Consider the following 14634-nt stretch of genomic DNA (forward strand, 5'->3'; position numbering starts at 1 on the left):
AATCTCACTTCTCGCGGGATCCTCCCGATGAAATATCGCGGAGGCAAATCTAAGAAAGGTGGAGACTTCTGGATAACTTCCTGCACAGTACTCTAAAAAAAATCATACCTCACACTTCAACAACAGGCCGATATTAAAACAAAGTGGAATGGATTAATTTCGCAAATACACGGGCAAACAAGCACTTCACCAACACGGTTCCACGCACAAGTAGGATTTACCGCTAGCATCCAGCCTGCTAGCTTACATCAGCCACCAGGACGGTAGATTGCACACATCAGATCAAGACGGTCTCGTATCGAAGGACAGTATGGGTGAGTTCAACTGAACAGTTGCGGTGTCACTCCGCGTTCCAGTTTCCAAGGAAACATTCGAACGCGCCATTCAAGCGTCGTTTAAAAAAAGAAACATTGTATCCAAGAAGAATGAAGAAACAAACTTATTAATAGATGAATATTTGACTAGGCGCCACTGTCGCAAACTGGCTCGGCTTGTCCAAACCAGTACATTCCAGGCGTTTTGCGTCAGGATGAATACCTCCCTGCCTCGTCACTTCTGGATTATTGTTTTTAAGGGTGTTTGACGTTATTTTATTATTGTCAAAGCAGTTTGTAGAAGCTGTGGCTCAGTTCTAAGAAAGCCCCCTTAAGGTGGCTGTGGCTTTAATAAGAGGCACATCCCTCCTTTCTAAATCCAGTAGTACAATCAAAGTAATAATAGATAAGAATGCTGAAAGTTCAATTGATGTCAACATCTGAAATTGAGAGTAGTAAATATGGAAATGAAGCCAACCCAAAAGAGGATTTGCAGATAACTCAAAATAATTTGCATTATATTCAAAACCAGTCTAGTCGTCCACTTGAGCATGACGGAACAGAACAGTACAAGGTGCCAACCTAACGTTGTCCACTATTATATTTGTTTACCTAATACCTTCCTATCTTCTAGAAAGGAGTCAGTGATGTGGTTGTTTTATTGGCTTGTTTCTATATCATGTGGCCAAGCCTTAGGGGTCATGTTTATATTGGTAGTTGCCAGATGTGATTTTTGTCTGCATGCACATTCAAAATTAAAAATTTATGTCTGCTAAAGGAATGTTTCAGGTTCAATGAAAAGTTAAGCTCAATCCTCAGCATTTGGGGCATAATGTTGATCACCACGCCGACTCGCCCCTCGCTTATAAAAAACAAAAAAGTAGTTACAATATGGCACTTACATTGGAAGTGAATGGAGCCAGTCCATAAACTTTAAAATATACACAGTTTAAAAATTATAGCCATAAGATGTTACTATTATGCATGTTAACATTATTTTAGTGTGATAAAATGAGGGATTTACTGCTATTATGGCATTTACCATTACATTACAGATTACAGTGTTTACAGCCATGCGTTGTCATGACAACAAAGTTGTAATATTGGACATATCTTTACACATATAAGGTTAGTAAGCTGTTTACATGTATAATGTTTGCGTCCTGTGGCTTTACTTTTGAAACAGTGTGAATTTAAAAGTTTATAGACTGGCCCCATTCACGTCCATTCTAAGTGCCTCACTATAACCACAGTATTTGCTTTATTTTTTGTGGTAATCAACATTATGCCATAAATTCTGTCTATTGAGCTCAACTTGTATTGAACCTGGATCATTCTTTTTAAAGCTGGTAAGGTTGTTGGTAAGAGTTCTCCCTCGGAACTCTCTTTGTCATAATCTGAATTGTGATCTTATGTACATTCAGCTGCTGGTTTTCCTCTCTTGAGCCAAGATTTTGTTCTCTAACACAACATACTTAAGATGTAATATTCTGGAGTGGAAGATATGTTAGAACACGTCCCCTTGAACATTTTCTGTTTTGTGTGTAAAGCACTGTGATGGAGACCCAAAGGAATAAAAGTTATTTTGTTTACATGTATGTTACATGGGTCATAACAAGCATTTATTTTCCCAGCTGTAGGCTGGAGTAATTCTGTGGCGTGGAATGGCTGAGGTAAGATCTGTTGTAAAGAGTGGCTGGCAGGCAGGCTGCTTTCGTGGCCTAGAGTGCCTCCCCCCTCTCTTTAGTAATACATCATGTTGTCACAAAGTTATGTAAGCACTGGATTGGAAACTGAGCCCATCATGAAGTGTGGAAGTGTGTTAGAGTAATATGAATGTAGTCTGCACGGGTGCAAGTGGACATTGCTTGGTCATGTCAGGTCTTGACATCAAACTAAGTCAGTTCAGGCAACTTTTAAAAGTTGTGAATATTTCTCACTGATCTCAGCTTTCATGGGATATTTAACCCTGCTCTGTCTTTCCTCTCATGTGGGAATCTTACTGCTCTACATATTGCCTTTTCATTTTGTTAAACAGCTAAGGGTGGTCTTATGACTGTTAAAATGGATGTGTGCACCAGCACCTTATAGACTTTGATTGCTTTTAACTTAATGCAAAGGTTTGTAATAGACATGAACAAAAATTGTTGTGGTATAGAGTATAGACCATTTCAAGGATGTAAACAAAGAATTAGAACGTGATTGCACAGGTCTTGATAAAATGGCTTATACTTCTAGAGCAGGGGTGACCAACCATAGACATAATGTATTTATTATGTCTATGTGACCAACCCTGCTCCTGGAGAGCTACCTTCCTGCAGAGTTTAGATCCAACCCTAATCAGCTTTTCATTGCATTAAATATTATTATTATTTTGTATAATGACATTTTAAAGGAGGGGAACCAGGGCAACTTTAATATTTTGATATCAAACAGTTTTCAGAGCCTGAAATTCAACACAGGATTGTGGCTATTGCACACAATATTAATATTACCCATGTTCATAATGCATTAAATTCTCGCATGCTTTTATTCACTTTATCGTGTAGCTGCATATTAGTAAAGCAATAGATACAGATGATCAAATCAATAAACTTGTTTTTGTATCAAACTGTAATTTCAAAGCTGCGCAAATAAATCCACTCTGTCTCTACCTCTCTTGCAGCTGTCAGCAGTGTGAGCGCATGAAGTGACAAAGTGCTTTGTTGCATAGATACTGAATTTAAGATGTTACAGATGTATAAACCTTTCTAAATCTGTTAATTCGACATGCAAATGGTGTTATACCACGTCTCCATAAGCAAGCAATGTGATACAAATATATTGTTCCAGTTTATAACCAACAAAGCTGTTAACGTTGCAAGCCCTTGGGCCTTTCATATCTTTGCTCTCCCTCATTATTCATAATGCAGCACATTTGCAAGAAAAAAAATGGCAAAAATACTTTGTGTAATGTACCAGCTGTATGATGAAGAGAGATACTTAAACACCTGTTACATCTCTCATCTCTAGTTCTATCCAGGGTAGGAAATTAATGGAGGTTCTGGGCAAAGAAAATCTCCCTACAATCTGATATAGTTCCAAATTAATTTATCCATTGCGTTCTTCATTTGAATTTTCGCTGAACATTATTGTTTCTTGCGGTCTGTTGTGCAGATTTTGCCATGTCAGTGGCGGATGCTCGCACCATGAACGTGCACCGAGGGGCACCCCGCTTCTCATGCTTTGCATCAGGTCGGTATCATGCTCACATGCTAAAATTATCAACCATTTTGATCATCATTTACAGAAATAAATTCGAGTCCCTTAGTTTGTTATAATGCAATGTTAACTTTTTTGTCTGGATTGATTTTTGGCCCTTTGTAGGAAAACGTTTTGGCACCTCTGGCCTAGGTAAAACAGAACAAACAAAATATGTACAAAAACAATGATCAGTGAAAATAAACAATGATGTTTCATTACTGGATCCTTTAAGTCAAATATTTTCTCGAACATCAAACCTGAAGTGAAACCTGTTTACCTGAAATGATATATCCAGATTCGTGGTCGATACTGAGCTTGTCTATGTGAGAGAGGCAATGGAAGTGTATCATAGTTTAAATGCTCACACTTATTTCCTCAGCGGCAAGCTTGAGAATGTTGGAACACTCCTGATATGATCAATAAAGCTGTTAACCCTGTAAGCATTTGACTTGAAGACAAGGCTGACATGTTCGTCAGTTCTCGCATGAACACGCCAATTTGAATACGTTACACACGCATACTGCTGCTGATTGGAAGCGATGATTTGTTGTTAAAAAGTATTTAAATATTGTTCTTTTCACACGAAAAGCGATCATGTCACTTAAGAAGACATTAATTTAACTGCTGGAGTTCTATCGATAACGTTTATGCTGACTATCTGTCATTTTTGGAGTTTCAAATGTCTGATCACCATCCACTTGCATTTTAAGGACCTATTGAGCCCTTGAAATGGTCTATAAAGCTTAAAGGGATTTGCCTTCAAAATGAAAAGCTTCAGCCATCAGTGACTATATGATGACTATAGATTCCATCTGAGTGAAATTAAATGGCCGCACATTGAGGAGCTCAGCTGCAGGATCCTCCCAACATGACAAACCCAGCTCTCGACATTAGGCTATACAAAAAACCCAAAGCTGAAAATATGTGAGGAATATATCTCAGTAGCCTCTCCCTACTACACAAGTTATTGTGCAATGTGATTCTACAGAAAAGAACTATGCTCAACATCTGACAAGGAAAAGGATAATAATAGGACCTAAGTGGTTTGATTTTGTTTGACTGACATATAATTCCAGGAATGCTTGAAGTGTGAAGAGGCTCTTTGGTAAAATCTTAAATATTAGCATAAATATTTTATTTGTTAGTGTACATAGCTAGTTTAGATCAGTGTTTCAGAACCTTTTTTGCTCTAAGCTCTAAGGTGTAAAAAGATTTTAGACCCCGTTTAGACATGTATTTAGCGCTGACCTCGTGTGATCCAATCACAAAAAACGCATCTTAATACCAGGTGGAAACTGGGTCTTATGCTGTATATTATACTGTATATATACAATAAATACAGTGTGTGTGTGTGTGTGTGTGTGTGTGTGTGTGTGTGTGTGTGTGTGTGTGTGTATATATATATTAGGACTGTCGATTTAAAAATGTATGCAATTAATCGTACCATAATAAGGAAGAGCCCTGAGAAATGCAAGCATTTTAATTATCTGAATATTTTGTATTATATATATATATATATATATATATATATATATATATATATATATATATATATATACTTTTTTTATATATTTAAAGATAACTATGTATAAATATATATTGATATAAATATATATAATCTTTATATATTGACTTATTGTTATATGAGGGGCTTTCGCAGCAAATATTTTTATCGCAAATATTTTTAAATAATTAATCGGGACACCATGTAATAAATTTGATTAAAAATTGTAATCGATTGACAGCCCTAATTTATATATATATATACACACACACACACACATATATATGTTCCACATATATATGTGTGTGTGTGTGTGTGTGTGTGTGTGTGTGTGTGTGTGTGTGTGTGTGTGTGTGTATATGTATATATATATATATATATATATATATATATTTGTAATTTATGAAGTTTAAAAAATAAACGGGTGAAATGCTTAATTAGAACAATTAATTAAACATACACGGAATCTTCTAATTTTTAAATGTGTTTGCAAGCTTTAGAGTTTGCTCTTATTTAGATGACCTGCTTCTTCAATGTTGAACTGTAGGACATGATACACAAATAGATCAATACAAAAATGATACAGTGATCTAAAGTATCAATAAACAATATCGTGAGAAAAAGTGTTGCGACATTGTAATGTATGATATTATATGTATTGCCAATGCTCCATAATGCATGGGATCCGCATCATTATAAAATTTTTCCAGAGTACCTGCACACCAATTAATATGACATTACAGCGCTGACTGAAGATTGCTATGGCTAGAAGATGGTCACTACAAGAAAATAATTCTAGACAGCCCTAAATTAGCAGCATTGTTTTTTTTTTAACAAAATATGTACTTGAAAATTGATCATTATATAGGGATATTTTAAAAGATGTCTTAGATGAGGAGCAGACTTGCTTGAAAATGGGCACAAATAATGCTTTTTCTTGAAAGCTGTCACTAATTTTAAGTTTGGCTTCTTGTTTCATGTTTTCCGATATACTAAAACTTAAGTTATGTTCTTGAAAATGCTGCAGGAACTTCCTCTCTGGTTGACCTGAGTTCTGCTTTGTCTTTGTGTGTGTGTGTGTGTGTGTATTTATTTTTAAATCTGACATCTTTAAATGATTAAATGCAAGAGTTTGCTCTCTATGTATGTGTATGTGTCAGCTAGGGTCTTGATTAGCTGAGTCCAAAGTGCCAGAGGGCGCTGTGAGGTTGTATTGAAAAGAAGTGTCCCATATTAGGGGCACTCTCTGCTCTATTTCTTCCAAGCTCCAGCTATTATTGATTTTTTTTTTTTTTTTTTTTTACGTAGTTATTGTTTTTGTTCAGTGTAGTTATTTTATGAAGCCACTGACCCATTTAATGTCTGACCTCTCTCTGGTCTACCGCACACACAACTAGTTTGGCTTGCACTTCAGCAGTGAACATATGCCATGAAAAATTTGTCTGTGGATTTTGGAGGTGGCGATGGACATAGGGTTGCTCTGATACCAAAATGTTTGGCTTCGTTACGATACCAGCCCTGGTTCCTTGGTATCGATACTATAATCAACAAATAAAAAGCCTCAGTTTTTTTTATTGAATTAAACAGAAAATTACTTGATTAAAAGAACTGCATGAAGTCTTACAGATAAAAATTATGCGTTTTCCATTTAAAATTTTCTGGACTCCATGTTAAATGTTTTAATTAATTGGTATGATCAAATGCTGTTTAATCAAACTGATGCACAGTTTTAATCAAATACAAATATATATTATTATTTTTTTATTTGTATTGAGTTTCACAGTATTAATGAAAAAATTAACAAACTCTGATTAACTGTGGCACAAGGCTGCTTGTGTTTGTGTTATTGCTTACAGATGATAATAATAATAATAATAATAATAATAATAATAACAATACAACCTACTTCATAATTGTTATTATGAGTATTATTGCTACTTTTCAAATATCAAATTTTTACACAGGTGTTATTTTTTTCGGTCTTCAATTTTACGCATCCATTTTCCGCTTTCATGTTAGCAGGAATTTTATTTTGACAAACCTTTGAGTTCGTCCTTTTTTTACGTGTTAGTTATTTCAAGCTTCCCATTAATTCTGGGATAATCCCGTCACGACTCTCTATCTGAAATCTCTGAGCTGCACCCAAGGAGTTCATTTAATTGTTAACAGCCATTTATACTCTAAACACACTGCTTGAGAATTAAGCACCAGCAGTGTGTGTGTTGAGTTGTGAGTTTGTGCGCACGCATGCGCCCATGTGTCTGTTTGTGTGACTCATGACAGAGCAGAGCAGCACCTCTTGTTCATTCTGTAGCATGCAGCGGATGTGACTGTATGTTATTGAATTAAATTACATCCTTCTGCTGTTTAATGATCACACGTGGCCATATCCAGAGGTTTTTTTAATAACATTTTCAAATTGTCATTAATTTCATCTCAAATTTGTCACATCTCATATCATTTTGCTAATGACAGCATAGTGTACTATGGTACTGAAATTAGCAACAAGAGGATATAGTACCGTTTACATTTTTTTGGTATTGCGATACTTCCTTATCACCGGATAACAGCACAAACCTAGTTGGACATATGGTTGGTGATTTATTTATTTATTTTTTAGAATTGACACTTTATCATGATCTACATTTAATTTACAATTACAAGTTCTCAAAAAAGTTTATTCAGTGATAGCATTAATAAAAGCACAAATAGACCATGCTTGTTTCACAGGTCCTTGAGCCAACTATGAGCTACAACTGCTTTTTTTGTAAAGGAGCACTTTCGTCAGCTCCACCTCTGGAATTACTATGTGATTTTCAACATGAGTAGGCTAAGTTCAATAAGGGTGTACGACAAGTAATTTCAGAAATTGTGTTTGGATAAAGTTTAAAGTAGTCTTTAATCAGGCCTGATTTCTTGGATTCAAGTAAAGCTATTTCCTACTCCCTTCAGCCTTTTGTATAACCCAGTCATCCAGTCTTTTCCTGTAGTTACAGAGTGGATAAATCTGGGATGACAGCACAAACTGTCAAATTGTCAGTATGTGTTAATGACAATATGTGTTAATAATATTTTGAGAAATCCATTTAGAGATGTTTGTAATCGGAACACTGAGAAGTAAATTACCTTATCTGTTTCCTTTCTCAAAGGCTGTACTGGGAATAAGGGACATAATGAAAGTAAAGTAATAGGATCTGGTTCCGCTCCCCACTCCCGACGCTCTCGCCAAGACGCCACAGTCAGCCAACCTTTTCATTCTGTCAGGATTCATGTGCTAGACAATTCCTGTAAATATCTGTCTTAACTTTCCGTTTCTTAAAGCCTGACCTCAGTGACCAATGTTCTTAATTATAAGAGCACAGCATACAGAACAATTGAATTCAAGGAGAAGTGCATATTTTGTGTGCTCAATGACGGGTTAATCAAGTCCTTGGAAACCCCCTTTTCCACCACAATGGTGCAGGTCTGCAAACTCCACCAACTGGAAGAGGAAGAGACCATAACTGCGAGTCAACTGGTCTTCATACAGACACACAAAGCCTAAAATGGGCATTTAAAACAGATAGTGACTGCAGAGATCCATCCAAGGAGAGATGATGATATAGTTGAATGATGATGACATTCGCTGAAAAGGCCAGTTTATGGGTTGTATATACTCTGTTATCCATTGATTCAACTTTTATCCCAAGAGTGATGTAAGAGAGATTTCTCATAGCCCATTTCCATCAAAATTGCTATTGTTCTCGTGCCGAGCATGTGCTCCACCGGTTGACAGCTGGGGCAATCTGGAGCCTATCGTAAATTGTCCGGGCTCTTCCACTGATCTGAGAGCTGAACGGTGAAGTTAAGGGTTACTCTTTATGTGGTAGTTTCACGTGACTACCTCAAACATAAACAAACATGGCGCGTTACAGTGTGTTTGTATACAGCTTTTACTCTTGTTTTTGAGGACATATATAAGCATACGGATGAATGCATTCCATCGTTATTACATTGATTGTCAGAGAGGACATCTACGCCAAAGATGACAGATAATGCAATTACATTGTATTAACTATGGCTTAACTTGCTAAGTCCTGTAAATTGTTACAGTGGAATCATTATTAACATTGGTGAAGTAGATGTTTGTATTTAGATTTTTGCCATAGCATAATATTAGTGATTGAGATTACTACCATTTTACTTAACAGATAGCCCTGATCTTCCAAACTTAGTGAGTAGCTGGTAGGGCTGGGTGATATGTTGAATATGAACAAATCCAATATCGTGAATATTGCATTGATTTTAATGTGCTTTCATTTGGCCATAAAGTTTCATGAAGTGCGCATCGGTAGCACATTTTCACGATCCTTCAGGGCTGCACAATTAATCAAAATAACATCAAAATGGCAAGTTGGTCATGTGTGATTATTAATCCACAATTTTTTTTTATTTAAAGACAGACAAACACTGTGTCTGTGATTCAGAACAAACCAACGATGCGCTGATCTGTGTGCACAGCGCATGGCGGCGATTTCAGATCATTTCATGTCACATATATTGTGAAATCAAAGTAATGCAGGTTCAAGCATTCACACAATTCCAAACATTAGTAACAGCTATTATACAGTAAAGTTATTATACAAATCTACAAAGGCGGCACAGAAAAGGCAGAAATTACAGTATTTCATGTAATGTGGGACAATATAAACTGTCAAATACACGTTGTCTTTTCAGTGTAAAAAGAAAAGCCCCAGCTGGAGGTGAAGTAAACAGGACAGAAATATATTACTCTATAATGCAAATCTAATAATCAGAATAATTATGATAATTCAGCATTATATTATAATATATTATAATAATAAACCTTATGTAATGTTCAAATGTGGTTTCAAAAATAAGTCAGTGAAGTAGATTTGCACATCTTGTTAATTCATAAAAATGCATTAGTAAACACATTTGAAGGTTTGTGTAGGAAATATAAATATAAAGTGCATATCAGTGAAAATAATTTGATTTCATTCTCCCTTGTGTTTAATGAAAAACTAATTGTTTTAAAATATATTTTTATTTAATGTCTTTAAAATAGTTACATTTGTGCAATTTCAGAGCAAATACATAATTATCGAGATAGATTATCGTCAATAGGCTGAAAAATATTGAGATATAATTTAAGACATACTGCTCAGCCCTAGTAGCTGGTGAAAAATCCCCTTACAGAACAAAACATATAAAAAATAAATAAGATGATAACAGTGTAAGAAAAGATAACAATCTTGGCAAATATAACAACTTACTGAGATCAGCTGCAGATAGGGCTGCCACCCGTCCCGTAAAATACGGGATCATCCCATATTTAAAGATAAAATTATGTGTCCCTTATTGAATCAATGCTGTTCAGATGGTGTCACTGTGAAATTGTTCCAGATCGGCAATTTAACATTGATATAAGTTGGAAATTTTGCCTACTGTGGATAAGGGACCATCTGAAAAGTCCACAAATGGCGGTAAAACTGTGCATTCTTTTTTCTATATAAATGTTCAATAAGATCAAACAATGTATGAATACAATCATAAAGACAAGTACAGGTGAAGAAACAAATAAACAAATAAAAAAAAAAAAAAAATTATAAAAAAAATTATAAACCATCCAAAATATATACATAAATAAGATAATGTAGACAAATAAAAAAAAAAATGTAAATCAATATATTTTTTACATAAAAATGATGTATTTTTTTTAATATGTCAGGGAAGTTCTCATTTTAGCATATAAGAAAGGATATACAATATTTATTAATAATGCATATTAACTCTAGTATTGCTAAAAATGTGGAGGATGTGGTTAGGGGCCATGATTCCCCCTTTTAAGTGCCCCTTATTTTAAAACTTCAAAAGTTGCAAACCTAGCTGCAGAGGACAACAGAGATTCACTGTTTATCATGAGTGTTACTTGCTTATTTCAATGCCCTGTAAGTTAGTAGGCTGGTCCAAAACAAGTCCAAAACATCATTGCTCTGTCCACTGTCGCTTTTGCTTATGTCCTTCTTATTCCCTCTACTCCCCAAGTTGGTGCCAATGGACTCTACGATCAACTTAAACTTGCGATGCTTTTGGGAAATGCAGCCCTGTTCATTCAACCGAAGTAACTGTTGTATAAAATGTATTACAATATAAACCGTATTAAGTAAACATTTTAAGGTTTCAAAAGTAGATATTAGCATCAATTAATCAGCAAATACAATAAATAAAACTTCTAATTTAGTTTCCTGAACATGCATGTGCTGTAGAACATAAATGTGCACACCAAGAGCAAAACGAATATTCAACGGGCTGATTGAAATGTAATTTCATGTTGTACAATAGGTGGATAAATCATATTTCTCACACAGGGATTTTTGCTAATTTTACTTGCTAATTTCCATATATTTGATTTGTAGTAATGTACTTTAACTCTTTTTCTTTAACTGTAACAATTGGGTAAAAAAAGATATTGCCTATTAGACACTAGAGAGGGTTATGCCTCAAGCACACTGTATTCAAACTCTTCCCAAATGCCCTATGTTTTCCATGAGAAGTCTCTGGACTACCCAAGCTATCTCTGACATCACTGTGTAAATAACCTCTGTTAACAGAGATGGTGTATGCACATGTGCCTGATCGCATTCTTCACAGACTCATGCACAACTCTCACAGCCAGATTTAGTGCTTCTCCTAAGGCATTGTTTATCACGCTCCACTTTCCAAATACCCTGGCTGAGCGAATTGGATGTTTGTATGTGTGTGTCCGTAGTAATGATTAGGTAGCAGAGAACAACACATCGCACAAACATTTGTCATTTTTGTTTGTCCATATGCTTGATGAATAGAGAAGCCAACAGTTCACCACTATGCTTGGATTCTGTCATTACAAACCACTTGAAATGGAATCTAAAGTGCTCTGTCATTCAAATTATAATCTTACATTTTTGGGCTTAGTCCTGGTGACCATACCTAGTACTTTTGAGAAAAGCATTGTTTATAGGCTGTGCTTTACTGGCTCTTGGCCCAATCGTTTGGAAGGTTATGCTCAACAAAGAGGTCAAACAATAGTGGCTGAAAAGGACTAGATCTTGTGTAGAATGTGCCCTATTCAATTTTAAAAGGTCAGAATCAACTATAGGGCTCAACAGTAAGGATTGTTTCTTGTTCTGATTTTACTTTCCATGCCAACATTTTCACTGAACCACCACAAAAAAATGCATTTTATTTTTTAGCAGTCTGTATACATGTCTGAAAAATATATTTAGAATTGCCATTTAAGCAATTAAGGTTACAATTTACATCAAATATTATACAGTAATACATTTATAAACACTCAAATTATATAGATTAACCCTGAGAAAACTTCTTGATATTCTTGACTCAAAAAATTGGGATAAAAAAAAGAAATGCCTTAAATTTGTTATTATTATTATTATTTATTAATTGTTTTCTAATTTTCTCCCCAATTTGACATGCCCAATTCCCACTACTTACTAGGTCTTCATGGTGGCATGTTTATCCACCTCAATCCGGGTGGTGAAGGACAAGTATCAGTTGTCTGTGCTTCTGAGACAGTCAATCCGCGCATGTATCACGTGGCTCGCTGTGGATGACGCTTCGGAGTTTCACTGCATGTGGAGGCTTATGCTTTTCTCGGGGATCCAAGCACAACTTGCCATGTGCCCCATCGAGAGTGAGAACCACTAATCGTGAACACGAGGAGTTATCCCATGTGACTCTACCCCCCTAGCAACCGGGCCAATGTGGTTGCTTAGGAGACCTGCCTGGAGTCACTCGGCACACGCTGGATTTGAACTTGCGACTCCAGGGGTTGTAGTCAGCGTCAGTACTCACTGAGCTACCCAGGCCCCCCCATTCAATTTACGTTTTTTAATTATTAATTAAACATTTTATAATCAAAATTTGTTTTTGAAAGTATACTACATTTAGTCTCAAAACCCACCTGGTCATTTGCCGCATGAATTGTTGTGGGAGTCCCCTAACTGATGTTGATGGATGCAACTGCCAGGAAGTGACAGATTGACGCATTAAAGAAGCACTTTATAAAACTATTTTAAACGTGAAGACAATAAAAAAATTACATTTATAATTTGAATGATAATTGAACTGTGTTCTCTCTTTGTAGTTGAGGTGGTGGTGGAGTTCGAGTACGCAGCCCTCCACGAAGATGAGTTGACCCTCAAGCTTGGCGACATAATCAAAAACGTAAGAAGAATCGAGGAGGAGGGATGGATGGAGGGAGATCTCAACGGAAGACGAGGCCTCTTCCCTGACAACTTTGTAAAGGTAATCCCAGAAATGCTGCTACTCCATGATTTTATTTATTGTCTGTTTAAAGTTAATTAATTTTGATAGCCCATATTGAGATATTGTAAGAAAACAATGGAGGATGAAAAAAAGATATGAGCAATGTCAGAGTAGCGATTCGCACATGCGCTCCGACAAGTTGAGTCAAGGTACTCGTAGCCGTCTTGTCTCCATCATTTTGTCAATGTGTAAGACAAAATATTTTACCTCCTGTTTAAAACTTGAGCATCGTATCTCTGAAGTCATTACAATCTCATCTCCAATTTTTGTAACAGCCATGTGATACAACCCACATTAAAGCCAGTGGTGATGCCACATTTAGTCAGAGGCAGGAAATTATTGCTTTCGTTTCCTTGTGGAGATCCTTTAGTAGTGAATGAGATAATCTTCCACTCCCTTGACTGAACTCTGATCCCAGAAAGATTTGATAGTTGGCAATTAGGTAGTTACAGAAGAGAACAATGGAATGTGATCAGGTAATGAACTCGTTTTAGACTGTGTGACAGTTTGCATCTAAATAAGATCTGGTTTTGTCTGCAGGATGTGTGTTATTAGAAATGTTTTGTCTTAGGGTGTTTCTTGTAGGCTATTCATTTAATTTCTCACAACGTGGCATTTGATTGCTCTCTGTCGTTGAATCACCAGTTAGAACACAGATAGCATTGGATATAAAGGGCAATTACAGCCAAAGAATAACCAGAATAGACCTACAAAATAGAATATAGCTACAGCACTATTTCTTTGTGTTTTTAATGTTCCAATGCATTGTGTTTGTTGTGTTTAAGAATTTCCCTATATTTTAAATATTTTATTTTCTGGGTGTAGTACCACCTTTTACTTTACTGTATATATAACAAATTTGCTCTATGACAGAGCATTACGTCAGCGCTGAAAGAAGGCACATTGTTATTGTCTAATGGATGTGGATGCAGTAAAAAGGGAGAAATAAAATATCTCTGTAATATAGGGCTGCAACTAATTCATATTTTGATAATCAATTAATCTAACGATTATTAGAACGATTATTCGACTATTCATCGATTATTGCAAAGATTAATCTTTTGCTCTTAACTGATTATTCAGCTTGTGGCCTGACTTAAAAGGCTGGATTAAACGCGTTTACTAACAATAAAGAGGACAAAATATATATTTTTTAAAATACCTCTGAAAGACATTCACTGAATTAATGGGAAAAAAATACTTTTTATTAAGTTTAATTCATTAAAGAAATTCACTGCAAAA

General features: G+C 35.7%; 2 protein-coding genes across 4 annotated transcripts in view; one reads left to right on the plus strand and one right to left on the minus strand.

The window, feature by feature from the left end:
• Positions 1-441, minus strand: part of LOC127623801 (tumor necrosis factor receptor superfamily member 21-like) — a 40350-nt gene extending 39909 nt beyond the window's left edge. Inside the window, exon 1 of the mRNA XM_052098321.1 lies at positions 222-441. Coding sequence (XP_051954281.1) covers positions 222-230 — 9 coding nt within the window. The 5' untranslated portion in view covers positions 231-441. The remainder of the gene's footprint in view (positions 1-221) is intronic.
• The window catches only part of LOC127623799 (CD2-associated protein-like), a 77264-nt gene continuing 62638 nt past the window's right edge, over positions 9-14634 (plus strand). For 2 of the 3 annotated variants that reach the window (XM_052098317.1, XM_052098318.1), the window contains exons 1-2: positions 9-314; positions 13211-13371. In XM_052098317.1, coding sequence (XP_051954277.1) covers positions 311-314; positions 13211-13371 — 165 coding nt within the window. In that variant the 5' untranslated portion in view covers positions 9-310. The remainder of the gene's footprint in view (positions 315-13210; positions 13372-14634) is intronic. The other variant, XM_052098319.1, reaches the window with a different exon arrangement.

Source organism: Xyrauchen texanus, chromosome 30 (genome assembly GCF_025860055.1).
Source record: "Xyrauchen texanus isolate HMW12.3.18 chromosome 30, RBS_HiC_50CHRs, whole genome shotgun sequence".
Taxonomy (NCBI): Eukaryota; Metazoa; Chordata; class Actinopteri; order Cypriniformes; family Catostomidae; genus Xyrauchen; species Xyrauchen texanus.